General features: G+C 44.0%; 1 protein-coding gene across 2 annotated transcripts in view; it reads right to left on the bottom strand.

Moving 5' to 3' along the window:
* The window catches only part of LOC124313956, a 43,337-nt gene that overhangs the window by 12,022 nt on the left and 4,517 nt on the right, over positions 1–26,798 (bottom strand). Inside the window, exon 2 of one of the 2 annotated variants that reach the window (XM_046778849.1) lies at positions 14,090–17,080. In XM_046778849.1, coding sequence (XP_046634805.1) covers positions 14,090–17,062 — 2,973 coding nt within the window. In that variant the 5' untranslated portion in view covers positions 17,063–17,080. Of the gene's footprint in view, positions 1–14,089; positions 18,214–26,798 lie in introns of those variants that run through there. The other variant, XM_046778848.1, reaches the window with a different exon arrangement.

The following is a 26,798-nucleotide window of genomic DNA, read 5'->3' as shown; positions in this document are numbered from 1 at the left end:
ATTTTTTTTTTTCTTCGAGTGTTCGTATACGTGTTTGATATTATTCCCGATGTGTGTGCACGTAATAACATTGACGACCAGCAAAGTCTGGTAGGAAAAGTAACGGCGGATTCTGCTGGCCATGGTCTCGGATCATTAAAAACCGCAGACTCTTTTTCTATCCACAAATGGCCTCTGCCCGTTTTTTTTCATTCGGTTGCACGACGGCCATCGAAACAAAAAACCAAGGAACGTGCTGTACAAAATACCAAAAGCTGGTATCACAGTCGGTTCCGTAACGATAATTCCGTGGTTCTGTAATAATTAATTTCCCTCGCCCGTTTTTTTTTTAATTTTTATTATTTCCATTTCACACATTCCCTTCTTTTGTTGTGTTGTTGTAATCCTTTTTTGAGCTATTCTGGCCCAAAAGGAGTGGGGTAAAATGTTGAAACTAGTGTGACCATGGAGGCATGGACGCGTTACGAGTTGAATGCGCTGCCGCCCGGTTTTCTGTAAGAAAAAAACTCAAATTCTCCGGTCTGGGCTGAAAATGGCCTCGAAGGAATCGATGGTCGGTGCTATAATAACAATCGAATCCAATCCAATCAGCGTTGCGATATCGCCATAAAAATAGCGACGACGACGACGACGACAGTAAGGGGAGGTTGGAGACGCCCCGCAACGTCCTGTTGTTCGATGGTCACCTGGCCGATGTGGTGACCAGTACGTTGGATGGAAAGAAACACTCAATGGATGAAATTTTACGGCGCGGATGTACATGCGGCTAAGTATAGTCTCTCATTCCTCCTCGACTGCGACGCGGAAAAACTTTATCGAGCGGGTCCGTCTACATCTCTGCCCGGCATCTAACCAAGGAGAGAGAGAGAGAGGAACCCATAACGACGCTGGCGACGGAATAAATCGATGGATTTACAATAGACAATATATAAGATATTGAGAGACGAACAAGAAACTGAATAGGGTCGTTGGCGATGATTGGAGCGCCACAGCGCCCAGCCGACGACGACTAAACGGCCAAGGCGAAAAAAAAAAATCAAGATCCCAGAATAAGGACAAGAAAAAAAGTATTTAGACGAGATATGATGATGTCGAAGAAGAAACGAAAAAATATGAAGAGCTTTTTCGGTTTCTACAATGTGCGTATATTTGTTTTTTTTTTCCCCTCTCTTGGCAATCTATATCTTATAGCTTTGCGTGTGTAGACACTTTTCTCCTGACTTTCTAATCACGCGGTTGATCCGCAGCGGGTTTATATACGTATATTTTTGGCGCTCTATAGATATTGCATAAGACGCAAAGCTCCTTGCAGATCTATCGCCTTCCTCTATTTTTCTTTCCTTCCTCGGAAATACAGACTTCGACGCAATATAAACCCCCACCACCACCACCACCACCACCACTAACTGCTTGCTCTCATGATGAGGTTCATCCATCAGCTCTAATGAACCCTAGGCACAGCATAAGAGAGAGAAAAACCCGGCAGCTTTGGGGGCCCTAGAGCGCCCGTCCCCTGCCTATAGCGCGTAGGTAGTTAGATACTACCTCCAAGGTTTTTATTAGACAACCGAATTATAAAAAGATTGCTAGGCCCCAGAAAAAGTCAAAGAGAAAATACGTAAAGAAAGAAAAAAGAATATCTTCGTAGCATATGTTAAAGAACTTTCTCGGACACAATAGGATGCAAACCTTGCGGGGCTATAGACTGCCGAACTGATGGTTATAACTGCATGTATCTTTTTGATTCCAATCTCTTGATTCTCCCCCCCCCCCAATCCAAACTAGTACGCAGATACGTCAGACGCTGTTGTTGAGGAGGAGGCAAAAAAGGATTTCGCCTCATCAGCAAGCCACAGGGGTAGATGGGAAGAAAATTGACGTTTTATTTATGCCATAACAAAAGGGAAATTCTTTTTTTTTTTTCTCTCTCTCAGCAGAGTTCCCGTCTTCATTACAGACTATTATATACACAGTAGAGGGACTATTGTTGAGTTGGATGTCTGTATTAGAACGGGAGAGAGAGAGCGTGGGCAGTTGCAGGGAGGAGCATATCGACCCACAAAACCATTGAATAGACGGGGTGGAGGGAGGGAAAAAGAGACACACACACACAACGCGCGTGTATATATTAGTTCAATTGAAAGAGATCCAGCCGGAATAATAATATATCCTCAACCACCACCGAAACCGCGGGATTTTACAAGATTTCTCGATCCATCCAATTCCGCGGTGGAGAGAAAAAAATTTTTTTCAATTAGTCAAAGCCGCTGGCGACGACTATCCAGGTACACAAAAGTTTGGGTAGGATTGATCCTGAACTCCCCCTTTTTTTCTGGTAGAAAGAATAGGGGGGAGCTCTACATCAAACCCCATGGAATACAATCACGAAGGTGCTCCGCTGTCACGTACACGCCCATCTACACACACACACACACACACACACACAGAGGGAAAAGTGGAAAAAAAAACAAACAATAAAAAAATAAAATCCCAGTTCATTTTCAGCTCTCGAAACTGATTTTGTCAAAGGCTTTAATAATCAACAGATCCTTCTCCCCTCTCTCTGGAGAGTCCTGGGGGCCTGGGAAATATCAGAAAAGGACACGTTTTTTCACTCACCCAGCGAAACAAATGTGATAAGAAAATTGAATCAGTGTTCACAAGAACGGAAACTGGACTGTTACACACACACACACAGACACACAGACACAAAAGGATGGAAGAAGAGAGGAGAGGAGCCGTGCCTGCTCTATCAAAAGATGTTGTTTAATGATGGCTGATGAGCCCTGTCGATATGGCAACAAGCAATCGATGGCCTGTTGGCCTTCTTTGCTCCAGAGTGCGTCTCTCTCTCTCTCTCTCTCTGTGCGTGTGTGGATTTGCCAGCGGGATTTGAGGATGCAGAGCCGGGCGAAATCAGTGGGCAACAAGAAAAAGACGTAGAGATAGTGTGTGGTACGTGTCGCAAAAGGGGGTTCTGTATATTATGTTGGATCGATAAGTCTCGTGGCCGCTTCTCCTTCTCTTTACCAGTCGCCACCATCGCACAGCTCTTAAGGTATCTGCCATAGTACTACAACCTCCTCCTCCTCTCTGCTAAACACACACGCACGCAGAGAGTTGGCTCTCTTCTATCAAGAGTGGCTGCTGTGTGTCTGTGACGTGCGAAGCCCGCGCGCGCGTTCACGGCCGCCGCCCAGGTAATGAGAGCCCAGCACTGACCTTTGCACATTCAAGGGGCTCGGCTATTTCCTGGAGACAAATCCCGTCAAGATGAGACAAAAGCTGACTCTTGTTTTCTTCCCTATCAAAGACATACGTATTCGGATACGACAGACCAAGTCCGAAAGGATACGACGTATCTCATTTGCGTGGCTTAATGAGAAGAAACGGGAGACGTCACGGGGTCAGTTTGAGTTGACATTTCTTGTAATACTACTTTGTATGATGTAATATCTATTGAACTCTTAAACAAGGTCGGAAGCCAGGCGGATTCAATTTCAAATGAATACAAGAGATTTTACAGTGGTTGGGTCTGGGTGTCTGGTAATACCAACTGTTTGACGCGTAGGTGCTGACGCTTGCCGTCCAGCGGATACGTGAAATACTGGTGGCGCTTATCCATTTCGTCGCCTGGCACTTAATAACTTTCTACGCCGATGATGCACTGCCGTTGACACGGACGTCCGGCGGCGGTCGCTGGACGCTTGGAATGTGTACGTAAGTAGAAATGACTGTGTGCATAGCGTCCTCCGACAAACACAATCGCAAAACAACAAAAAAGATTTCAAACTTTTTTGGGTTGATTTTTTGAATATTCCGCGCGGGAAATTAAAAAAAACGGAGGAGCAGCACAAAGATCTAGGAGGAGTAGTTACTGCTAACAGCCAACACAACCAACTGCGCATCCATCAGGCGACGGCCGAGGTAGCGACGCTACTGATCCCGCTCCTACAGCCCGGCGCGGATCTCTTCTTCTTCTTCGTCTCCTCCGCACTCCCTCCCCGCGCTCCTATCAATCTGCCCACCTTTTTGGTCGGGGACCCCTGAAACCCCCCCCCCCCCCCCCAACCCTTCCTTTTTAGTATACATAAGACACACACACAGAGAGAAGGCACTCACTCTCTTGTCAAAAAACAAAAAACAAACTCTCGTGTCAACAAAAGAGCCATGGAATTTTCTTCTCCCTCCTCCTTTTGAATTGATAGACGCCATCATTGTGGAAAGGGGAGCCGCCATCACCTCTTCCTTCTTCTTCTTTAGTTCGCCCTGCATATTGCGAACGAACATCGTCATAAAGAAGCCCTATATGCGTAGAACGCATTTGAAGAAAAATGGGAGAGAGAAAGAGTGAACGAAAAAATGATTGAAGCGCAGGCGCGTCCTTCAACATCAACTGGTCATTGCGCCAGCGCAACGATGACAATAGACGCCGGTGGTGGCAAGCAGCTCCTCACCCAAAATCACCGCATACTCACATCAAATTCTACATATATTTCTGGCTGAAATTTTAAAGAAAAAAAAAGGAAAACTAAAGCAAAAGATTACGAAATGATTCCCATCCGGTCAATCACAACACACGCCATTGTTTCGTGAAAAGGAAGAAGAAGAACAAAAAGACGATCCGTCCGGGAAAAGAAAGAAAACAAGAAAAATCGACTGCCGAGCTGTTATTAGTCGCGAGCTTATACATTCACAGTAGCGGAAGACTACCGACAAACACGCCAAAGGAAAATGAAACCACATGCCTTGAGGCTATCCTTCAAAAGTTAACTTTTTTTTTTCCCGGATGGATGGACGGATAGTGGGGGCGTGTGTGAATCTCAACAACAACAACAACGGCCAACGGTATCAGAAATAAAAAATCAAAGTTTTTATGGTCAGATGGACGATGGTAGAGTACGTGCACATTCTCCATTATAACCATACCCCGTCCTCCCTGCCCTTTTTCACAGTCAATCCCGTCCAATAAATAATGATACGTGATCCTTCAATAAATCCCGACGGGACGATATTTCCCCCCTCTCACGTAGGAAGGAAGGAATGAAGAGAAGGAAAATAAAAAAGTTTTGCTTTTGACGAGTCATCATTATCGAATCATATCTAATCATTTTCCCCTGGGATGATGATACGATCACGAGCACGAAAACAAGATGAAAAACAGTCACAATGTCTCACGTCGTTATTCATAGGGGGTGAGACTGCCAGGTTGTTTGCATTAATAATATATTACAACTTTGGTTTTGTGTTACGGTTTTTTTTTTTATAACAGAAATTGATGCTGCTGGCAAGAAAATAATAAAGTTGACACAAGTGACAATCTTGTCGGTAGATGCCCCCAACGGTATACAGACGGCGTTCAGCAGCAGCAGCAGCAGGATGTGCGTGTGTGTGTGCCTTTCTCTTTCTTTTGCGTCACCCGTCAATAAACGTGCGCTTGCCAGAGTCCCTCGGTGGTGGCGCGGGAGAACTCGAGAGGAAGAACAAGTCTGAGACGTCGATTGAAAACGATAAGGAGGGAAAATTATATGGCGCTCGTGAGCGGATGACATTAGGTAACGTCTAACGTCAAAATAAGAAAGAAAAAAGGGGGAAAGAAACAAAAAATCATGTCATCCGATCGTAACATGCCGGAGACAATAAAGTCTCAATGCAATAAGTTGTCGCATACCTCAAATAAACTATCCCAAGTCAACAATTTCGCCTGTGCCAAAATGCGATTAAAACTTGTGTGTGCAAGTTCATTGGCGAGTTGAACTCCGGAGCTCCCACATTGATAAATATAAGAGATGCGCAGTGCAGTGAATGTTAACGATAATTTACAAGCTCGATTGTTTGTTTTTTTATATAATGAACTAGACCATGCGTAGCGGTCGTATCGCATTATCGACCGGGGCGGCAACTCTCATCTCTGCCGGCGAGTGCTGTAATCAAAATTGAGAACGCGTGGACTCAACGCCCTGCCAAACGTAAAAGGAGAGACTTGGCCAACGATTCTTAAGTCAACCCGAGTTCAAAGAAACAACTTGATCTCGTTGAACCAAGTAGTAACCAAAGTCAAATCCCTTTTTTCCCTTGAAAGGCAAAAACAAGAGACGAAATTAGGTTGGAATCTTCCGTGTTTTACACTGGGCTGTCGTGCGGGCTGTGTCTAATGCGCAACCCGATGTAGGCCAACGGGTTCGGGTATACAACAGAACGCTATAGCGTGATTTTTCGAGCGAAGAAGAAGAGCACAAGTGAAAAAGGGAAAAAACCATCGGCCGGAATGAGAGCCGACATAAACGAGAACAAAAAGACGCGGAAAAAATGTCTCGTTTTGGTATGAGAAAACCTGTTTCCGACCCAGTGCTGCTGCTCAATGTTCTATTCAGCTGGCGATATTAAGGCCGAAAGAAGAGAAAGAAAAAAGCTATTGAGGACGGCCGACTGTGTGTGTGTGTTAATCAGCTGTGGCAGATATACACACGTAGCAGCTGACCGCACGAGACAATTGACGCACGTCAGATGCCAAGGCTTGAAGTTTTTAAAACTTTTTCTGGGGTTTTCGTTGGCCCCCATCAACATCTATCGATGCATTTTGCCTTGTGCTCGTTGGCTCTTTTTATCATCTGATTATTTGAATTGGGCCTTTTTTCGGCTTCTCAGACCTATACGGTACTACGGTACCCTATTATGCAATTGGGAGAGAAGTTGCCTTGCGGGTAGGAAGGGTTCCGATTTCACACAAATTATATCCTCCTTATTTCCCGTGCGATTATTAGTTTTAGCCAGAAAATAGGAGGAGGCGGTTTCGTTAGTTGGGCATGGAAAAATTCAGAAAAAAAAGAAAGAAAAAGAAGACGAAGGCTGGGCACACACAAACGTGGCCGTCCGGTTTGGAATGATAATGATGATGATGATGAAACGTTGTTTTAAGAAAAACCGCGAAGCTCTTGTTTTCAACCAGTTGGTTTTGAAAGAGAAAATCACGAAGCCTTCCATCCCGAAACAAACAAAAAAAGAAAAAAAAAAAAACCAGCAGAATAATAAACGAAACAACAACCCCCCCCCCCCCCCAAAAAAAGTGTGAACTCAATAATACAAATACAGATGAATTCGCCTGACTGCTGTGTATCCAATGCGATTCGGCTCGAATTGAACGGGAATTATTATTATTTTTTGTTTCTCTTCTTTTCTTTGAGATGATGTACCATGTGAAAAACCATTTTTTGGCCAGAGATATCATTTCTTTGTTTCTTCCATATAAAGCTCTTCTCTTCTCTCCCATCTTACGACTACTTTTTTTTAATATTTTAATATCCGGTGTGTGTATATTTATGTACGTAGAGTAGTTGCTGGCTGCTGGGTTCTGCTGGCAGTTATATGAGTTATCACCAGGGCGATCATCGATCAAGTGCTCCAAGTGAAAAACAACGGGGGGTGTAGACGTTTTACAACGCCGTGGTCGTTTCAAGTTTTCCGTCCTTACCAATATGCCGGACTCGGAGCTAGCTAGAGCCGGGTTAGGTTTAATACGACTGCACATTTATTATTATTATTATATTTCCTGATTCAATTTCCATCGACCAGGAAAAACTAAAGAAAAAGGAGAGAAGACGCGCTCATCGGCGAAGTGCATCAACAGAGCAGAAAAATAGGAACACAAAATAACAAAGAAAAAGAAACAACTGATTGACGCCTGGAGCTGAATTACCGCCCGCTGATGGACACAAACGACTTGTGATTGAATTGAATTTGATTTTCACCGAAAGAGAAAATCACATGCCCCCCCCTCCCCCCGCACTAACCACCGCGTCGATATTTTCCTCGTACCCACCTCTTACATCTTACGATTGACTCCAAGTCGTATATGACGTAGAGTATTCAGTTGTATGCAAATTGCAATACAAAATTGGTAAAAAACCAACACGGAAGAATGCAGCGCTTATTTCCTATTATATTGACAGTAGATGTATAAGATGATGTTGTATTAAATCAAATGTGACCCGGTTCTTTTCTACGTTTCTTCTTTTCCATCATAAAAATGAAAGAAGAATTGAACAAGAAAACTTGTCGGGAGAAGATTGGAAACGGTGCAGTAATCCACGACAGGAAAGAGTACGGGCTCGTGATTTCAATCTGATTGTTGGAAACGTTTCAAAAGAAGAAAAGGAAGAAGAAGAAAACATTCACATGAAGGAACACGCTGTCAGTAGTACAACAGGAAAAGCTCTTTCTCTGCGACTGCGTCCTCCCAACAGGAATTTTCTCCGACCATCATAACATTTAACAAATGTGTCATGATCACAATCTAACGTGTCGGCCGGGCCTTTTTAGATTCCCACTGCTGGCCAAGCTCTCTCCCGACAACTGCGAATGATGCGCCCATCACGTCTGCCAGTTAAAATATGATTTGAATTCGGAATGCCCAGCGAGATTATTCATCATCTTTCACGATATCATTTCGCACTGATGGCCTTTCCCCTTCGTCGTCGTCCATTTGGACGCAGAACATTTTCGTTTTTATTCAACCACTTCCTCGTATAGTTTTGGGATGGTGGAATCAGTTTTACGGCACGATTCAATCGGCGACCAACCCACCGACCTCAAGGTATATATCCACGTAAAATAAAATAAAATTATTAACGATCCTACAGGGTGGATGGACCTCCCAAACTTATGTTATTTTGTGTGGAAGAAAATAAAAATAAAAAAAAAGGTGAAATCAAACTGATCTATGAAGAGGGCAATCTCACTGGGAGAGAGGAACGAAAGACAGAAACAACACAAAATCCCAAAAGAAGAAGAGTCCTGGGTTTTTGTGTGTCTATTAAGAGAAATCACGTCGTAATGCCGGGATTTTTACGATGTCAAAAGTAGGGCCCCGTGAAAACGGTTGAGCAGCCAAATAAAAATAAAAAAAAGGAGAGAGAGAGACCACAGCAGACAGGCAAATAACAACAGCAGACTCTCAAACAGCCAAAGAATCTGTTGCTGAGGTTTCAGTTGTTATTCTTTCTTTCTTTCGGGGAGTCCAGTTAAATTTGCTGGAGAGGAAAAACGAAACGAGCGCCGCTCACGCACCACTCTACATGTATTACGGCGACACGTTGTGCAGATGGGACTCACGAAGCGCATCAGACAGAGAGAGAAAAGAGAAGTTGATTCGTTTGAGGCTTAAGGGACAATCGAGGGGCGGATTTGATTGAACTGCAGATGGAAATCTGCTCGTCAAACAAGAAATCGAATCGGCAGGTTCTTAAATCAAAAAATGAAAGAGAGGAAATTTGATATCAAAAGAGGCTCGATCGACTGAACGATCACGATGACAACTTCATCCGAGGGCAAAAAGAAGCGACTCCACCCAACAGTCTAGTCTGCTTCATTTTCCTTTTGTCTTCACCTCGTCATAGGAGTCGAATAATGGGCTGATGATAATACGATACAGCCAAAAAATTCTTGGAAAGGAAATAAAAACAAATTGGAATCGAGACAGAAAGGACAACGCCCCGTTTGAAAAGGAAAAATAAAGAGCAAACTATTCCCCCCCCCCCCCCGACGGATACATTCATTTGAATAAACGTTGCGTTTAACAGGTGAACGCGGGCATTATATGCGCCTTTTCGCCATAGAGCGAAATGAATAATATTTCCCCTGTTGTTGTTGTTGTTGTTGTTGCTGTTGCTCTTGTGTAAAAAAGGTTACGGAAACAAGCTCAATTATATATCTGCATATCGACGCCAAGGCGGCGTGTAGCAGTTGGATGGCAATGACACAAATCACGACCAGCCAACCGTGGCTGCCGGCATTATCGTGTTCATTATACTAGACGCACTCCCGCAATACGCAACAATAGATTTTTCATTTTTCCTTTTTTTCTGAAACGTATTTCGTTTTAACTGTAGCGAAATAATAATAATAAAAAAGAAGGTGAATACAATATGTCGTTCTTTTTTCGCCTGCCTTTTGTGTACGCGTGTGTGTATGTATCATTGAATATATTATTGCGTAGCGCTAGCTCAGACCGCAGAGTTTTTGGTCACGGTCGCCGAACGCTCCCGAAGATGATGATGAGAGAGTCCTTCGACCCAGCCCCAAACCGACAAAAGGTTTTTATTCAAGCTGACAAGGTTATGGGAAAACGGCGGTCACACAAGTGAAAAGAAAAGAAATGACGAAAAAATAAAATTAAAAAACCCCATATAGAACAATTTTTCGAGAGCAACAGCAACACCAACAGTCACGGCTAAGGATTATTATTTTCGAAATAAGAAGAATGTGGAATTCACGCTCAAGATGAAGGACACACCAGAGAAAATTGGATTATACCCCCCTCCGAAAGAAAAAATAAATAAATCTAAATGTTACGGCGTCGTTATTTACATTTCTAATCGCAAAGAAGAAGAAGAAAGTCTGACCGAGTAACCAAGTTAATGGCAAAGGGGAACTTTTCCGTCGTCATTTCAAAAAAGAAGAAGAAGGAAAAATTGGTCGAGAAAGAAGTTAAGAGTGTCACGGAACGAGTTTTTTTTTCTGATGTGTTTGTTTGTTCCCTTTTCATCAGTCGAGTGCTCAATTTCGATCCATCTTCTTCTTCTTCTCCCCTTTCGCCACTCTCTCTCCGTGTGTGACAAGGCAGACGACTTCCATCGGGGGGTCCCTCGCCAGTTTCCGCCCCTGCGCCTTCACCTTATTCAGCGGCAGTTCAACCAGTCCCGGGCGACGACGATGAGCCCATTTTCTACACTACTTACAACTTACTTCCACCACTACACTAGTGCTAGGCTGCTGCTAGATGCCGAGACTGCATCAACAACAACGAGGTTAATTAGTTGCGACCCCGAAAAAAGAAATCGGGCTACACTGCGTGAATGACACTGTGTAGCTCGGCCCTGCACGACACACACACACACACAGCAACAACATCTGGCTATAAGGAAAAAGTGAATCAATTTTCTGTTTGTAGTATCATGCAAACAGGGGAGCAAGAAAAAGAAAAAGAAAAAGAAAAAACTCAAATCGTCATACATCATGCCAAGAGTATTAAAGGAAAGCGTTATTTATGCGTGCGAGCGCCCGTAACCCGGGAATGATGCACCGTGATGAGCGTGAAAAACAACATTCACCTTCTTTTTTTTCCCCCCCATTTAAAAAAAAAAAATTTATTTAGATATACTGCACATCCCACAAAAGTTCATTGAACATTAATCAGACACTATATTTCTTTTCCTGAATGATGGTTCAATTTACCAAATTCTCTAGTGGAGGAACTTGTTCAATCGCGTCAAAGGTGCGCCCAACTTTCACCGGCAGGAAAAAAAAACTACACAAGTTCCAAAAAACCCAGTCGATATTTATTCATTTTGTAGTTTTTTTACCCTAGATATCTTGCTGTGATTTCTCCCGTAACCTCGCGTGAACGCTGTGCGTACATCCAAGTCAGAGTAATCCAATACGGATGAGAGAAAAATGGAGGAATCAAAAAACCGAACGGCGACAATAATGAGGTCGACTGGAAATAGTTGGAGAAAATCAGAAAGCAGACGAATTCTCTCATTCCCGAAATGTTTTGCTTTTTTTCTCAAAAAGAATTTTACTTTTTTTTCCAGATGGTCGAAAGATTTCCGAGTTCGATTCAGCCCCCCCGAAGAATTGAGACGCGGTGGCCATCGATTTTTATTTGATTTTTAAGTTGTGATTTTCTCACGAAAACTTTTTTTATTAGATTCCAACTTTATTTTTAGACGCATAAGACTTGAGAAGATATAAAGAAAAAAGCCCCAGAGTGAAACAATGGTTAGTGTGCAGTATCTAAGATGGTGTGGCTGGTGGGGGGGGGGGGGGGGGGGGGGGATATGAAGAACCGGATGTTAATCAGAGTTGTCGGTTTTGCGTTGAGCGCTCTCACGCTCTATACCCTCCAACCAGGCCGACTGCTGCCGAGGAGATTTGATTACCATCGTCTTGGATATCTAACTACGTACGTACACTGTCGGCTGGCTGCTCATGTAGTTACAAAAATTTTCTCTTTTTTCTTGTCGTGGCCTTATTACACACAACCAGATATTGGAATTTCACGAACAAAACAAAATAAATAAATTGACGTTGTTTTGGGTTATGGACACACATGTTTAGGCAGAAAATGTCCGTTTCCAAGTTGGATTGCCGCTTCCGTTTACACGTCACCCGCGGCTTGGTGGTTGTTATAAAAGTGGACGGGGGTTGTCTCTGTCTCCCCCTCTTGAATTCACAGACAGCAACAACAACAACAACAACAACGAAAGAGTAGACAACAATGAGAATGTGGCAATGACAATGTCGTGCAACCTAACAACCAAAAGCGACGGCCAATAGTTTCCTACCGGTTGCGGATGCAACAATTGTCTACCATAATATTATATGTACCTGATTCCCTCCCTCCCTCCCCCCAGCCCTCCTATCCACTTCACTCTTTTGCATCCTCCTCCTCCTTCCTTCTATAGATCTAATCTATACGCACTCCCTTCCGGTACCGGATGTCCTCCACACACACAAACCCCAAAACATGTCACCCATTGTTATCCGCAGAGACACAGACAGACATCTATATTATACAAGAATATTCTTATTTTCATTCGACCAATTTGAAAGTGAAATCTTTTGTTTGATTCAAAAAATAGAATTTTTTGAAAACAAAAAAATGACAAACAAAAGAAAGTCAACATTGCCGCCAATTTTCAAAGAAGTAGCCCGGGCAATAAAACAAAGAATAGAAAATTCTGAATTGATAAATTCAAATCACGAATGAAGAGATTGTGTCATTCAAATGTCGCGCTCCTCCGTCTGCACAGCAGACGATAAAAATAGCGACACGAAAACAAAAAATGAGTCGTGAAATAAAAGAAAAAGAATTTCGCGTTATAAGTCATAAAAAAAGAACAGCAAAAAGCCAAATGAGGAAATGGAAGAGAAAACAAGAGGAACAACAACAACAGCAAACTACAGCAACAACCATTGACCTCTTGGCATGGGACTCTCGTCATTTTCAATTCGTCTGTTGTTGTTGTTATTCTCCATCTCCGACCAACGTCGTCGTCGTCGGCGTCGTTCCTCCATCTTTTTTTTTTCCACCCATGGCTAGGTGATTGACTTATTGATGATGTCGAGATTGTTCGACAACAACAACAACAAAAAGGAACCAAAAAACCAAAATAAAAAACATCTCCATGGGATCCTATTGTTTTTTCCTTTTTTTCCCGAGCCAACTGGGCGTGTACACGAGTGTCTGCTAGCTGTGTGAGCGAACGAAAAACACCTACACGCGTTCAGTTGATTACTCCGGAAAAGGAGAGCTCTTGTAAACCCCCCCCCCCCCCCCCGAAAATCTTAAGCTTTTTTTATTATTATTATCGGGAAGAGATTCACGTTGATTATTCGATTCAATAAACAGCGCAACCGAGAAGGAGAAGAAGAAGAAAATGGGGGAAACAAAACAAACGCCTCGAGAGTTAATTCCGGAAAAAGATTCGCTCGGCTGAGCTCCCCGCAGCTTCAAGAAAAAAAAGAAAAAAACATTAAGAAAACAAATTCCCCGGACAAACGAAAAAAAAAAAAAAAAAAAAAAAAAAAAAAAAAAAAAAAAAAAAAGATTTTCCCGCACTCGTTTTCATTTGCCAGTTGTTGTTGTTGGCTATTTAATTGCGTTGAAAAAGAAACAAAAGAACAAATAAAAAAATTAAAAAATGTTGGGAGAAACGACTGGAAAAAGGAGGGACCTCGAACCCGTCTGCAGCCAGCCAGCGGATGCTTCCGTTTCTGCTGCGTTCACATGCATCCGTCTCTTTACACGTAATCATTTTCTCCCCCCACTAAAAAAAAAAAAAAAAAAAGCCCACATCGTTTTATAGGTACATTTTTCCCATCTCTCTCCATTTCGGAATTTTTGTTTTGAGACGGAATCAGTGGAGCCGAGTCTTATTTTCCCCGAAAAATTGGCCATCAGGCGCCGTGTAACCGGTCGAACGGTCTGACGGCCGTCAACTTTATTTTGTCTTGTATTTCTTTTGTTCTGGCCTCGTCAATTTGCTCATAAAGGAAAAAGGAAAAATGAGAAATAATAATAAAAAACCTTGCGAGGTGGTGGTGGTTTGGCGGTGGGTTGTTGGTTGAACGACGCATCACGCCGGACGCTTGAATTATTATTCTGGTGACTCTTGTGATGATTGCTGCTGCCTATGTGTCCGAAGATGCCCGGCAACTGTCGCAATTGCTTCTGGAACGCTTGATGCTGCAGCTGGTACTTGTGATGAAGTTGTTGTTGTTGTTGCTGCTGCTGCTGCTGCAGTTGTTGTTGTTGCTTCTGGCGGTGCAATTGAAGCGGAGGAAAGACGTGCGGTGGCGGTGGTCTGGACGGCGGCTGCGGGGCCGCGAACAAGGACGACGGCATGGGGGCCCTCAGCTGGTAGGTGCCCGATCCGTTCATGCTGGCCGTGATGCGGCAAAGGCCACAGCCGCAGTCGAGCAGAGCCGCTGGCGGCGGCAGCCAGTCGTGCCAGTAGACGGGATCCGGATTGTTGTTGTTGCTGTTGTTGCCGGCTGCTGGGATCGACCTCTTGATACCTCCTCCTCCCCGGGCTGACACTCCAGCAGCCGCACGATGATGGATCAGGCCGGGACCGCGAGAAAGGTCATCTTCATCATCTTCTTCTTCTTCTTCTTCTTCATCCACTTCTTCCTCTTCTTGATCGACGCTGAGAGCGTGAGAGCGTCGCCAATTTGGCCCGCCGCCCTGTTTCTGTTCCGGCGACTCGGCTTCCGGAATCATTCCGGATGAAGAAAAGACCTTGAGTTGCAGCTGCTGCTGCTGCTGCTGGGCTTTTTGGTTCCAGGGTTTGCGCTGCCAGGCCTCCTGGCGCTGGATGAACGTCGGCAGACGCTGCAACTTGACGCGGACGCGGTTCTTGCCGGCGCCCACCCGGCGGTTGTTGTTGTTGTTGTTGTTCTCCCGGTCTCCGCGGTGCGTCTCTGACGAGTCGTCGGGCGAAATATCGGGCGGACTGTAGTCGGCGTCGGCCGGTGGTGGCGGCCTTGGCAAACTCTCGAAACTATCGCAATAAACCAACTGCGATTGCGACTGACTCAGCGAATGCGACGTCTTGTTGTTGTAATGGCGACGCGACTCGTCGTCCGACGTGATCAGATAATCATCCAGCGACTCGTACGAAGGACAAGACGTTAATCGCTGCTGCTGCTGCTGGTGGCCCAGGGCCAGCGACGTGTGCGACTGGGAGCCCTTGATGGGATGCAAGTGATGGTACATGTGGGAATCGCTCAAATCCTCCCAGCTGACGGTGGCGTAGTCGCGATCCATTTCCAGGAAACTCGTCGATCCAGACTGGTATCCTCCGGCTCCTTGGCCGGCCGCCATTAATCCGCTCGTCGATTTATTCCTCTTCTTGTGCTGCTGCTGCTGCTCCAGCGTCGACTCCCGGTAAATGGAGCCGCTCACCGACGGATATCCTCCGTGGCGGTGAGTCTCGGCCGGGCTGTCCGTCGTCAAGTCCGGCAAGACGATCAAACTTTGCCATCGCCTCTCGGCTGATTTGAATGTCGTCGTCGTTGCGGCGGTGGTAACGGTGGTCGGCGCTTGTTTTACCTGGACGGCGGTGATTTGAACCAGCGATTTGGGTCCGCCGGAAGAGATGTGCCATTTGCCGGTGGGTTTCTTGTTCTTGGGCAACGTCGACGAGGAAGTCGAGGACGACGACGTCGACGAGAGGACTGACCCCGCCGCGTTGTTGTTCGGGTGATCGCCCACCGTGGGAGAAGATTGCGAAGTCGACGACGAAGTGCTGGACGAAGACTGGACGATGATGCGATTGCGCTCGCCCAGTCGCGGCAATTGCACCGGCCGACGGGGCGTCGGCCCGCCTGTCATTACGTCCGCCGGACTCTCGTCGGCTCCTGCTACCGCAACAACAACACTTTTCCCAGTTGTTGTTGTAGCCGGCAGACGATCGTTTTTCTCCATCGATTCCCAACCGCCACCGTCGTCGTCGTCGTCGTCGTCGTCACCTGTTGTTGCAGTTAAATCGTCGGCAACTGGCGTGTCTTCTGGCTGCTGCTGCTGGCCCGTCTCCTGATGGACAACGTCAAGGTCCTCGACCTCGGCCAGTGGCTGATGGCGCGGTGATTCCTCCTTAGCGGGTCGCTTGCTGGAAGACGCATGAGGAGGCGATTCCTTCTTGAGCTGCTGCTGTTGTTCGCCTTCTGGTGGCTGATGCGATTGGCTGTTGCGTCTGGCCGCCGCCAGCCACGACGGATACAAAATCGACGCGCTTTTCCTCAGCATTTTGCGAACTTTGCCTTCGCCTCCGCCGCCGCCGCCGCTCGTAACCGCAGCCGACGTCGAACTCTGCGACGGATCCATAAAACTCTTGGAACGGCCCATCTTCTTGACGGAAGCACCGCCGTCTTTCTTGGCCGTCACTCCGTTCTCCACCGACCAAGGGTCGTACGTCACTTCGTCTTCCTCTTGGAATTTCAACGATTTCGGCTGTTTGCTACTTCCCTTGGGTTGTTGCAGCTGGACGAGATCCGGTCGATCCAAGAAGGAAACGGCCCGTCTCAGCGGTTGCGAACTGCTCATGCCTCCTGGTTGTTTCTTCAATCCTCCTCCGTTCATTTGCGTTTGAGCTGGTGGCGGCGGTAGGGGCAACATGGGCGGTTGACCGCGCAATGAGCCCGGCTGCTGTTGTTGCTGTTGTTGCATCGGGTGACCGCGTAAAGAGCCCGGTTGTTGTTGTTGTTGGTTGGCCCACAGATGGGCTTGAGGTTGTAGATGGAGGTGAGGCTGCGATGAGCGAAACAGGTATTTGCCATTAGACGACGACTTATCCTCGGGTGGCTCACGATGGCCGTCGAACGGATGAGCGAATGAAGAGTGATGCGATTGCGGTCCGGCAGCCCGATGGACGGGAGGCATCCGCCATCCGCCGCCAGGTCCGTGACTCATCGGACCGGTCAGGACATAGCGGTTGGCAAGGTGATCAGATCGAAGCGAAGGCGGAACAACTTTGCCTTCACGCACACGAAACGCCATCTTCTTCAACTTATTCTTCTTTATCTTCTAATTATTTGTCGACGGGGCCCCCGGTGACTGAACCCCAAACGCACGAACAGTTGCCAAACTCACACGAAATAAAAATTTAAAGAAAAACCAACCGAAGAAAAAAAGGAAAATTTCCTTCTACGATTCACAATCGGCCGAGCACATTTTTTCAAATTCCAATCAGGGACACTTTCACGTTTGATTCCAAATTTCTTCTCGTTATGGCCAAAGAAGAACTGGACAAAAAAACAAAGTCACCGATGGCAAAGGACACGTTTCAAGTTCTTCGTGTCCTCCAAAACGAAAATTTCAAATCCTCCTCCCTTCAAAGAAAAAGAAAAAACAAGACACACAGCTGATGTGCGTCTAACTGTTGAACGAAGAAGAGGAGAATAAAAAAAAGAGCGAGAGAGAGAAAGAGACTTAATGTTGACTGTTGAGCCGCTGGCTCTCAACTGGCTCGTTCTTTTCCAACTACCTGTATGTGTACACGGCGGCTGGGAGGAGGCCAGCCGGTTTCTCCTTTTTTCCATCGCCACCCCTTTTTTCTTTCTCTCTCTTTCTACCACCCGGCTGGCAAAATGGGTGGCTCCTCCTCTATCGCCACAAGCAGAAAAAGAAAAAAAAAATGTGTACACACACCGGGAGAAAAAAGAAAAAAGATTCGATCGGGACACACACTCGGGAGTTGGGAAGTTCCAACCTTATGCACACGCATACCTGGGGTTGGGATATAGCGGCGAGCGCTCACCCATGCGACTTTGTATCTACAGTGATACAACCAGCACTGGGCCCGCCTATATCTCTCTTCCAAACAGTTTCGTATTTGGGAGAGGATTCTTTCTCTTTTTCTTATTCTTTTATATATATTTCCTTTATTTATTTATTTATTTATTTATTTATTTTTACCTTTCTCTCTCTTGGAGGCCGGCGGGATGTAGGGCAAAAAACACGGAGCTGAATCTACATAATACGTCACACAAAACACCGACTACACGTTATTATGTTTCTTCAGTTTTGTGTTTTTTGCGGTCTTGGATTTTTCTGTTTCTTTTCCACGGATTCGCGCAGAAACCCAACGAAAAAAAGTTATTCGCTTTGTCATCATCGGGGGAACGACCAAACAACAAACGGACATCAACAGGTAGAACAAACAAAAAAACAACAAGTCGAAGAGGAGGAGAAACAAAACGCGTAATAGGCCAAGTCATCAATTTGGTGAATAAAAAACCCAAAATAGTTTGTCTCTTCTTAGATATTTCTGTGTGTGTTTCGTTTTTATTTGTTTGACCAAAGGAGAGCCAGACGTTTTAATGTCATGCCAGGGTCCCCTCTAAACATAAACCAAAAAATAATCTGTCAGACAGTTGGAGGGGATATTATGTCCGGCATGTCCTTCTTCTTTCAGGAAGCGAAGATGAACACACACGGCAGACACTGGGCCGTTCTTTTTGTTTTAACGACGCTTTTAATTTATATCTACGTGTTTCTGAGGAGAAAGGCCTTTTTCTTCTTCTTTTAGAGAAGATAACAGTAAGAGAAACACACACACACAAGTCTAAGAAAATAACCGGAAGAACCGCTTATTGTAGAAGCTAAATCTGCGGCATTTAAGAGAAAAACAAAAAGGAAGAACAAGACGAGAGAGAGTTCAGCGACCGGTGCTGTTATTCGATGACCAGGTCGAGGATTTTTCAAAACTGGAATTTGGTGAGCAACGTCTTCTTCATTTTCTCTACCAAGATATACATCAGATGGGTCGTGATGGACGTATTAGGAAATTATTTTTCACAAAAACGGTTACATGTGACGCGACTTTTTCCGTGACGGTCGAGAACATTCCAAAGAGGTCTCAAATTTGTTTTTTCATTTTTCTTTTTGTTTTTTAATTTGAAATGGAAGAGGAAAAAGAAACGGGGAGGAATCGCATTAGATAAGAGAAAATTCCGCAGAGTCTATCGTATCGCGCTCCAGTTGTCTTTCGCGATCGACTCCCACTCGGCACATTCTCGTTTGTTGACGAGTTTGTTACACGCACTTGGCAGCGCTTATTAACCGAAATAAAATTTGAACAAGATGAAGGAGAAGGTGACGGAACTGTTTTCCCAAAAAACAACTTTCGACCGTGTAGACCAAAGCACACACCCAAATGAAACGGCATTGGTCACGTCCGCGTTCAAATTGACACTCGATTCAGTTTCTTTCTACAACTAAGTGGTCGCTCGGTTCAGTTGAGCGGCCGATCGTGGTTTGTTTTTTTTTACTTTTCCGTTCACACAGGTGCATGGGAAAATTGCCAAAACTCGTGGAAAGTTCTGCCCGTTGACACAGGAGAGAGATAGCACGGAGGAGAAACCAATTATTATTATTGGAAAATGAGAAGAAATGTACACAGGCAAAAATTGAAAAATGAGGAAAACGGGCGGACCTGGACATTCCGATCGAGGGTATCCTAACATATCACATGCTCAATAACGGCCGGCAATCACGCAGGGGAAACACACACACAAAAACCTATGCGGGTTATATGGAAAAAATGAGATTTGGCCGTAAATTTTCGTCGTTTTGCGCGTTTTCCCTAATTTATTATTCCGCTAGTTTAAGCAGAAGAGGAAGAAGAAGAAGAAGGGAGGACATGGGTGAGCGAAGAATGCGAGCGGAATGATTATTTTCTCGTTGTTTTCGACGGAAAAACAAATGACAAGATGAATGGCTGCGATCATGGAATTCATCGATCCGTTATGTCCCGCTCTATCCCGACCGAAAATATTTCCACCGCACAAAGGAGGGGGGAACACACCAAAAAAGAACGGTGAAGAGAGAGAAAAAAAGAGAAAACAATACAACAACAACGTCAAATGGCTTCTACGTACACATTCGTTATATTCTTTGCTCGTGTGTGGCTGGTGCGGTACTTATATTTATAACGGCGGGTTGGCGTGGCTCGTTCCGTCAATGAATATTAGACGGTCCCGCATACAAAAACAACAAGCGTTTTCACTTCGTCAACGAGAGCGACTCCTCTCTGTGTGTCCCTTTATTGTCACTTTTTCCATCTTTTTGTTTCTTTTTTTCAACACGATATCGTAAAAACTGGACGATGCTAGTAAATAAAATAAAAAAAGAGACTTGGAAAATCACGACAACGTGCAAAGTCTTGCGTAGGAGCTCTCGCACGGATGAGACGGAAAATGATAATCCCATTTCGAGTCTATAAAACTAAGAGAAGAAGAGAAAACAGAAGAAGAAGATGTCGATAAAAACGCAAAAAGTAACAGAGACAACAACAACAAAAACATATACGAGCTAGGGACTTTATGGATCTATTACGATACGGCCGTTATTATTACGCGACATGTCACAATAACTGAAATATACCGTGTGTACTTTATTTCTGGCTACTATTTCACTTATTTCAGTACTCGCTTCCAAGTTTTCTCCATTTGTTTCTCCTCGAGAGAGAAAAATATCTAATAAAACGTCAAACAAGATTTTCTCCGGGTACCGAAAATTTCGTGTTTCACTTGCGTCAACAGCTGCCGGTGCAGAGTCTGCACGGTGGCAATGACATAAATCAATACCCTCCCCCCCCCCCCCAATAAAAAAATTTAAATGAAAAGATAAACGAAAAGGACGTGATGGTGAGGTACGGCTGCGAGCTCGTCCAACGCCAACGCCGTCCATCACTTTCACTCGTTCAGCACAAGGTCCGGATTGAAGCGTTGGGCCACTTCTTCTTCTTTCGAAATGGGCGAGAGAACCCCCCCCCCCCACACACACACACACACACACCCGTGAACGAATACGAAAAACGACCCAAGCATCACGTCCGAGTCTTTTTCTTTTTCACTTGGAAAACTAACAGTTAAAGTGTGTCCTAATATTAATACGGTGTGAAAGGGAAGAGAGAGAGAGAATGTTGTTTTCTCAGCCGGACCGTTGGTCTTCTCTATAATTTTACAAAAAGATTGTTTTCAAGTGTGAATAAGGGATAAAGAAGAAACATTGAAGGATAAAAAAGAAAGACCTAAATTTTTCGTACGTCGATGAGAAATCAACGGGAAAGCGGAGGCGGCGGCGGCGGCGGTGTTATGGCAAAAACGGAGGGCCTCGTGTCGTACGCAGCACAGTCTCTCTCGTTATTGTTGGGGATATGAATGGGAAAATCACCATCATTTTCTCGACTCTTTTTTTCTTTCTTTTTTTTATTTTGGCCCGTCTCTTTTTCTTTTTCCACCGTTCCATCATCTGATCGTTGATGATTTCTATCTTCTTCTTATTCTCCTCCTACTTTTTCATAGATCCCACGTCTTTTTTCTCTTCTCTTCTTCCTACTTGTGTGGAAAAAAACAAAACAAAACAACTTACGGGGATTATCTGACGGTTAATCGGGGAGTGGCTCATCTCCCTCAATTCTTTTTCCAAGTCGTGTGTGTGTGTGTGTCATATCTATCCAAAACCCCAAAAAGGGGATTTCAGTCATCCGGTTGGTCCACCAGGCCTCAAATGACATTACACAACAGGCACGCAATTCATTTCACAATTGTCATTATAAATATACCTCCTATCTCCCACTTTTCGGAGTAGCTATTAACAAGGACAGATCCAACCCATCCATGGAATAACCTCCATCCTGCCTTTCGTAATCCATTCTCGAATTCCTTTTAGGGGGGGGGGATTGAATGGTATATACACCACAGGGAAATCACCTGTCATAGACATTACACCTGCTGATGATAATAATCCCACTCCTTTCTGTTTGACTCATCAAGAGACTTTGACCCCCATCACTCCCCGGCGAGGACTTTTTGGACAAAACAATTGCATAAGAGAAAAGTACCGTACACACTAAAGACTAAAGAGAGTTGAATAATAATAGAGCGTGGGCTATACATAATGCCTTTTGTCTAGAAAACGAAACTGGCAACGTCATCATCTTTATGCTAGAGGAGATTATCATCAGATATGCAAAGAGATAATGACATTGGTACGACAATAAGACCGTCTGAGAGTGGATATTATCATCATCATGAGTGTACAGGCTACCCCTGCTGGCGTCTTGCATGACGAATGGTGAAAAATATTCCGCCCGGAATACTAAATAAACGAAAATGGAGATACCATTCTTTGTGCCAAAAAACCCAAAAAAGTAAAAAAAAAGAAACAGTTGGCAGTAGGAAAAGTCTTTGACCAACAACCTGACTTGGATGGAGATATCGTCAACCTGTTGTTGCCTAGCTTGAAGTAGTACACACCATTTGTCTTATTCTTTAGCTTGATAAAAATAGGTGAACACTTGGGACTTACTACTGGATGATGGTTCTAGCTTGCAAGGGCTTTGTGTGGGGTACACCAACATTGCAGATATCAATGACGAACTCTTTAGCTGAAAGCACATGGTGGGCTGAAAGTGTCCACATGAACGACCAGGACTATGACTAAACATATTTTCCATTAAATTCAATAGATATCTGGTAAGATAAAACAAGAACTTACATGTAAATACCATCTCAGTGCTGTGGGCAGCAGTATAAGGTAGAATCATTATTGATTTCAACCCAGCAAGTCACGACTGCAACAGATTAGCACATTGTCCTTGCCCTGCTGTAGACTATTTCATCTACATAATCTATTTTCTCTCTTAATCACTTATTACTGTCACAATGGATATTTTACATTAATGACTTGCAATTTCTCGTAGTTTAAACTTTAAAGTTCCAAGACAAAAGAGAAAAGATCTCACATCTGCATCTCATCTCTACACACATTAGCAGACAACTTAACTAAAATTGGCGCCAAATTGTCACGCCTGACAATAACTAGCTAAACTCCCCTCTAGTATGTGTTGAGGAAACGAATATAAATATAAATACACCAACATTACATGTATAAATCGGATTTGAATTTGACGTTTAATCCATATTCCGTCATATCCACCATATGTTCCGTTTGGACGACTCGTCAGTAACGAAATACACTCGAGACTAAGTCGAGCTCATAGTATTTTAATAAATTACAAAAGTATGTGATCAAAAAAGATCATATGCTTCGATGAGCCCTCCCTTGTGTCATCACATAATAAGCTGCAGAGACCCTACTGTAGCTACAGTATACTACAGTAGGCTACATGCAGGTCTACAAAGAACTGTGGCCAACTCTCTCTCCCACTCTATCCTTCGTCTTCTTGGCTCATTCAAAAGATCTTTTGAATAAAAGAAGGAAAGAAAGAATATAAAGACAAGAATCTAACGGGTCAAATCCTCTTCTCCATCCGCTCTCGGCGCATACATCACCAACTCGAGAACCACAAGCGGGATGAGAACATATATCGGTCAAGGTTTTTAAAGCTCTTGCGTGTGTTATTTTTCTATTTCAACATAGTTTACATTATAAAACCCTCCCACCAAATCCTTTCATCCTCAACAGGTTCAAGACTTCAAGTGTCTGCAAAACAAAAGAAGGACAAGTTATGCGCACACAGCCACACACAGTGGACAGACGACCCTGTTTCTCTTTTTTCCAACTCTAATTAAAGTGTGAAATCAAACAAGTGTGCAGTCAAATATAATTCTTGGGCTGGTTTTTTTAGGTCGTTTCTTTTTCTTTTTGTCCAATTGAGCGCAACTAAACACAAAAATCTAACCGAGCGGAACGGTGACACATGCACGCGTGTCTGGATTATTACAACGCCAAAATGTAATAAGCTGCCTCGGGCGACTAGCTCGTTAGCGCAATTGGAGCCCTGTACAGATCGGCGAGTACACTACAGTCTTCGAACCTGTATTTATTATATTGTCCATACGCAGCATATACTACGTGTTATATAACTGTATTATTACATGCTCGAGAGAGAAGGCCGGTGCATGTTTGAACAGCCCCGGAGCATTTTAATAATACACACACACTATCTGTAAAAATCTATTACACTTTAGTTGTTTTTTTTTTCTTTTTCTCTTTCATAAGACAATCGGACAGGTAAAAGTCTCACACTCTCTATGCACTGAGATAGTGTTATAGTGTCTGGGTCCGGTTGCCCGTGTACAGGATATCTATATAGTACTCAGTTATCCGTCTAGTATAGTTATACTACTACTACTACACACTTTTGACCAATATTATTTTGTCGTTTTTTTACGAGGTAAATGGATAGGCGGTGCAGCAGTCGCGGTGCCATTATAGAAAAACAAACAGGGGGGACCAGCAGACCTACTGCTGCTGGGCGTCCGTGACGATATCTTGTCTAAGTGGGTGCGCATATAGACACGACCACTCCTTTTTTTGTGTTGGTCTTGTGTTCTAACGCGTCACCTCCGGCCAGCATTTTATTACTATAGTTGCAGTCGTGTAATAACAGTATAGCGGTAGCCAAAAAACAGAAAACTAAAAGTCGACTATCTTTGTCGCTCAAGGTCCTCGTCTCCCCGCATTGGTCAGAATCTTTTATAAGAAAAATGTGTGTCCACTAGAAGAATGTCCATTCCAATTTAATCCTCGCGGTACTACTACGTGCCGAAAAAGAACCTTGAAATCTACTATACTACTATGCTACTCTCTTTTACCTTATTTGTTTTTTTGTGGAAAAAAATCTAGGAGAAATCGAAATAATAAAATTTGTTTTATTTTATTTGTCGCCGCGTGCCGGCCGTTGGAGAATTCTAACGGCGACTACCAGCTCAATTTTTGATCGTGTCTTTGTTATTTGATTTTGTGTGTGCAAGTCCTTTCTCTTACATTTTTCGGGGGCCGTTGCTGTCTAGAGATGTGGGCGATGATTTCTGCATTTTCATCTGAAATCAGAAATTCAAATTCAAATTTCCCCCCGTTTTCTTTGATTCGGAATCGTAGCAGCGACCCATATTTCTGACTTTGGTGCATAGTACTTTGCTCAATTATCTTACCCGTGTTTATTGCGATGGCCGAAAAAAGCCAAACATTTTTTTCCCGCCGTGGTCGTGACGTCGTGATGTTCCATCTATATCCATCCGACGCCAACGACCTTGCCCATATTTTTTCGGCTAGTTATTCGTACCGTTTTTATTTCTCTCCGTTTTGGGCCTTTTTTTGTTTAGTAGATCGACAAGCCTCTCGGCCGTGCTGATCTATTCAGATGAGGGCGACTGAGAGAGTCTTTGACGTTCTTAATGTTTTCTTCTCGTGCCAACACACTAATACTCCCAGACAACACACAACAACAACAACAACCAGAGAAAAAGAATAGGCGACTTTCCCTCTCGGTAAATCATCCGCCCGCCAGCAGTTTGAACGAAGCTGTGTGCTGGATACAGAGTCGGGACTTGTGAATTCCGAGCCGGCCGAAAAAAAAAAAAGAGATAGTGAATAATGAGTGAGTGAGAAAAACGAAAAGAAACAACCAACAACTCGGCGAGAGGGGAAAACATTTGAGCTAATAAAAATAACCTGCCAGCGCTAGCATCAGTTGCCAGCAGCTAGATTAGTCTCTCCAACCCATCCAGTTATCATTACGTTTGATGATTATGTTATTATTTACCATACCACTATATACTACATTCTCCCCACAGTTTTGTTGGCCTCCTCCATTCGTGTTGCGCTCACGAAATTGTGCGAGATGAAGCGATTCGTTCGTATATTTTCCCCAATAATTGTGAGGCGTTCGCTGGGAGAAAAAAATTCCGATGATTTACGGCGTTCAAACGGAATGGCGATTTTTATTCGCGGAACGTGTGCTGCATGGCGTTAGCAGTTGTTGAGGCTGTTGCCGATTAATCCCTTTTGTATGCTGTTGTTGCAGTAAAAGGAGACAATCGCCAAATTTCGGGGGCGACGTTCCAGATAAGTATACAAGTCCAAAAAGAGAAATTGAGCGAGAGGAATTTATAATAAGGTCACACGTCGCAGCAGTCAACTTCTCGTGAAGAGAGTCATGAATACGAGTCAATCATTTATAGCGAGATGATTGTGAGCCACGGATGCGAAGATTTATTGGGGGGTTGCTGCTGCGCTGTCTGTTTGGCATTTTGGATGGATGAATAGCGCAACCGGTTATTCTCTCTCTACTATACATTTCAAATCGGGGGGATGTGTATGTGATCGACTCTCGTCTTCCCCTTCACCTCCCGAAATCTGAAATAGTTGAAGGTGAAATGCCAAATTTGTTTCGGTTGGCAAATTACCGAAACTGGAAATGTAGACATTTGATTTTTAATTTATTCATTTTTCTGCAATTTCCTAAATTCAGGTTACTGATGTGATGTCCACCATGTCTTTTATGAAATATCCGAATATAGAAAATGGTGACGTATTATTCCAGATGGTCAAACATATAACATCGCAATCGGAATTTTTTGGAGTGATGATCTAGCTAGCCTCAATTAGCCTAGATCTCGAATACAGGTAGCGGGTCAAGGTATAGGTTACGTCTTCTCTTGTGCTTTCGGAATGAATCAAAAATAAAACAAATTTGGAGAAATGCAATCACTTTGATTGGGTCGCCAAGGTAAAGGAGACGTTGAAATCCTGTTGCAGCTGTTTTCCCGTTGATATGGGAAAATCGAATTTGGGATAAAAATAATAAAACAGGTAAATGTGAGGTAATCAAAAAGAGTCGAAATAACAAGGGAATTTCGACTATCAAGAGTTCACCGAGTGCCTTGTTCTCGTTTTTCAATGTCGTTGCGGAATTTATTGCACAGACGACGACGGCCGCTTTATTACATTAGAATGAACCGAATACGTGAGCGCGTAAATG

This window comes from Daphnia pulicaria, chromosome 10 (assembly GCF_021234035.1).
Source record: "Daphnia pulicaria isolate SC F1-1A chromosome 10, SC_F0-13Bv2, whole genome shotgun sequence".
Lineage (NCBI taxonomy): Eukaryota > Metazoa > Arthropoda > Branchiopoda > Diplostraca > Daphniidae > Daphnia > Daphnia pulicaria.
The sequence above is the reverse complement of the archived record's forward strand: the minus strand, read 5'-3'. Positions and strand labels throughout refer to the sequence as shown.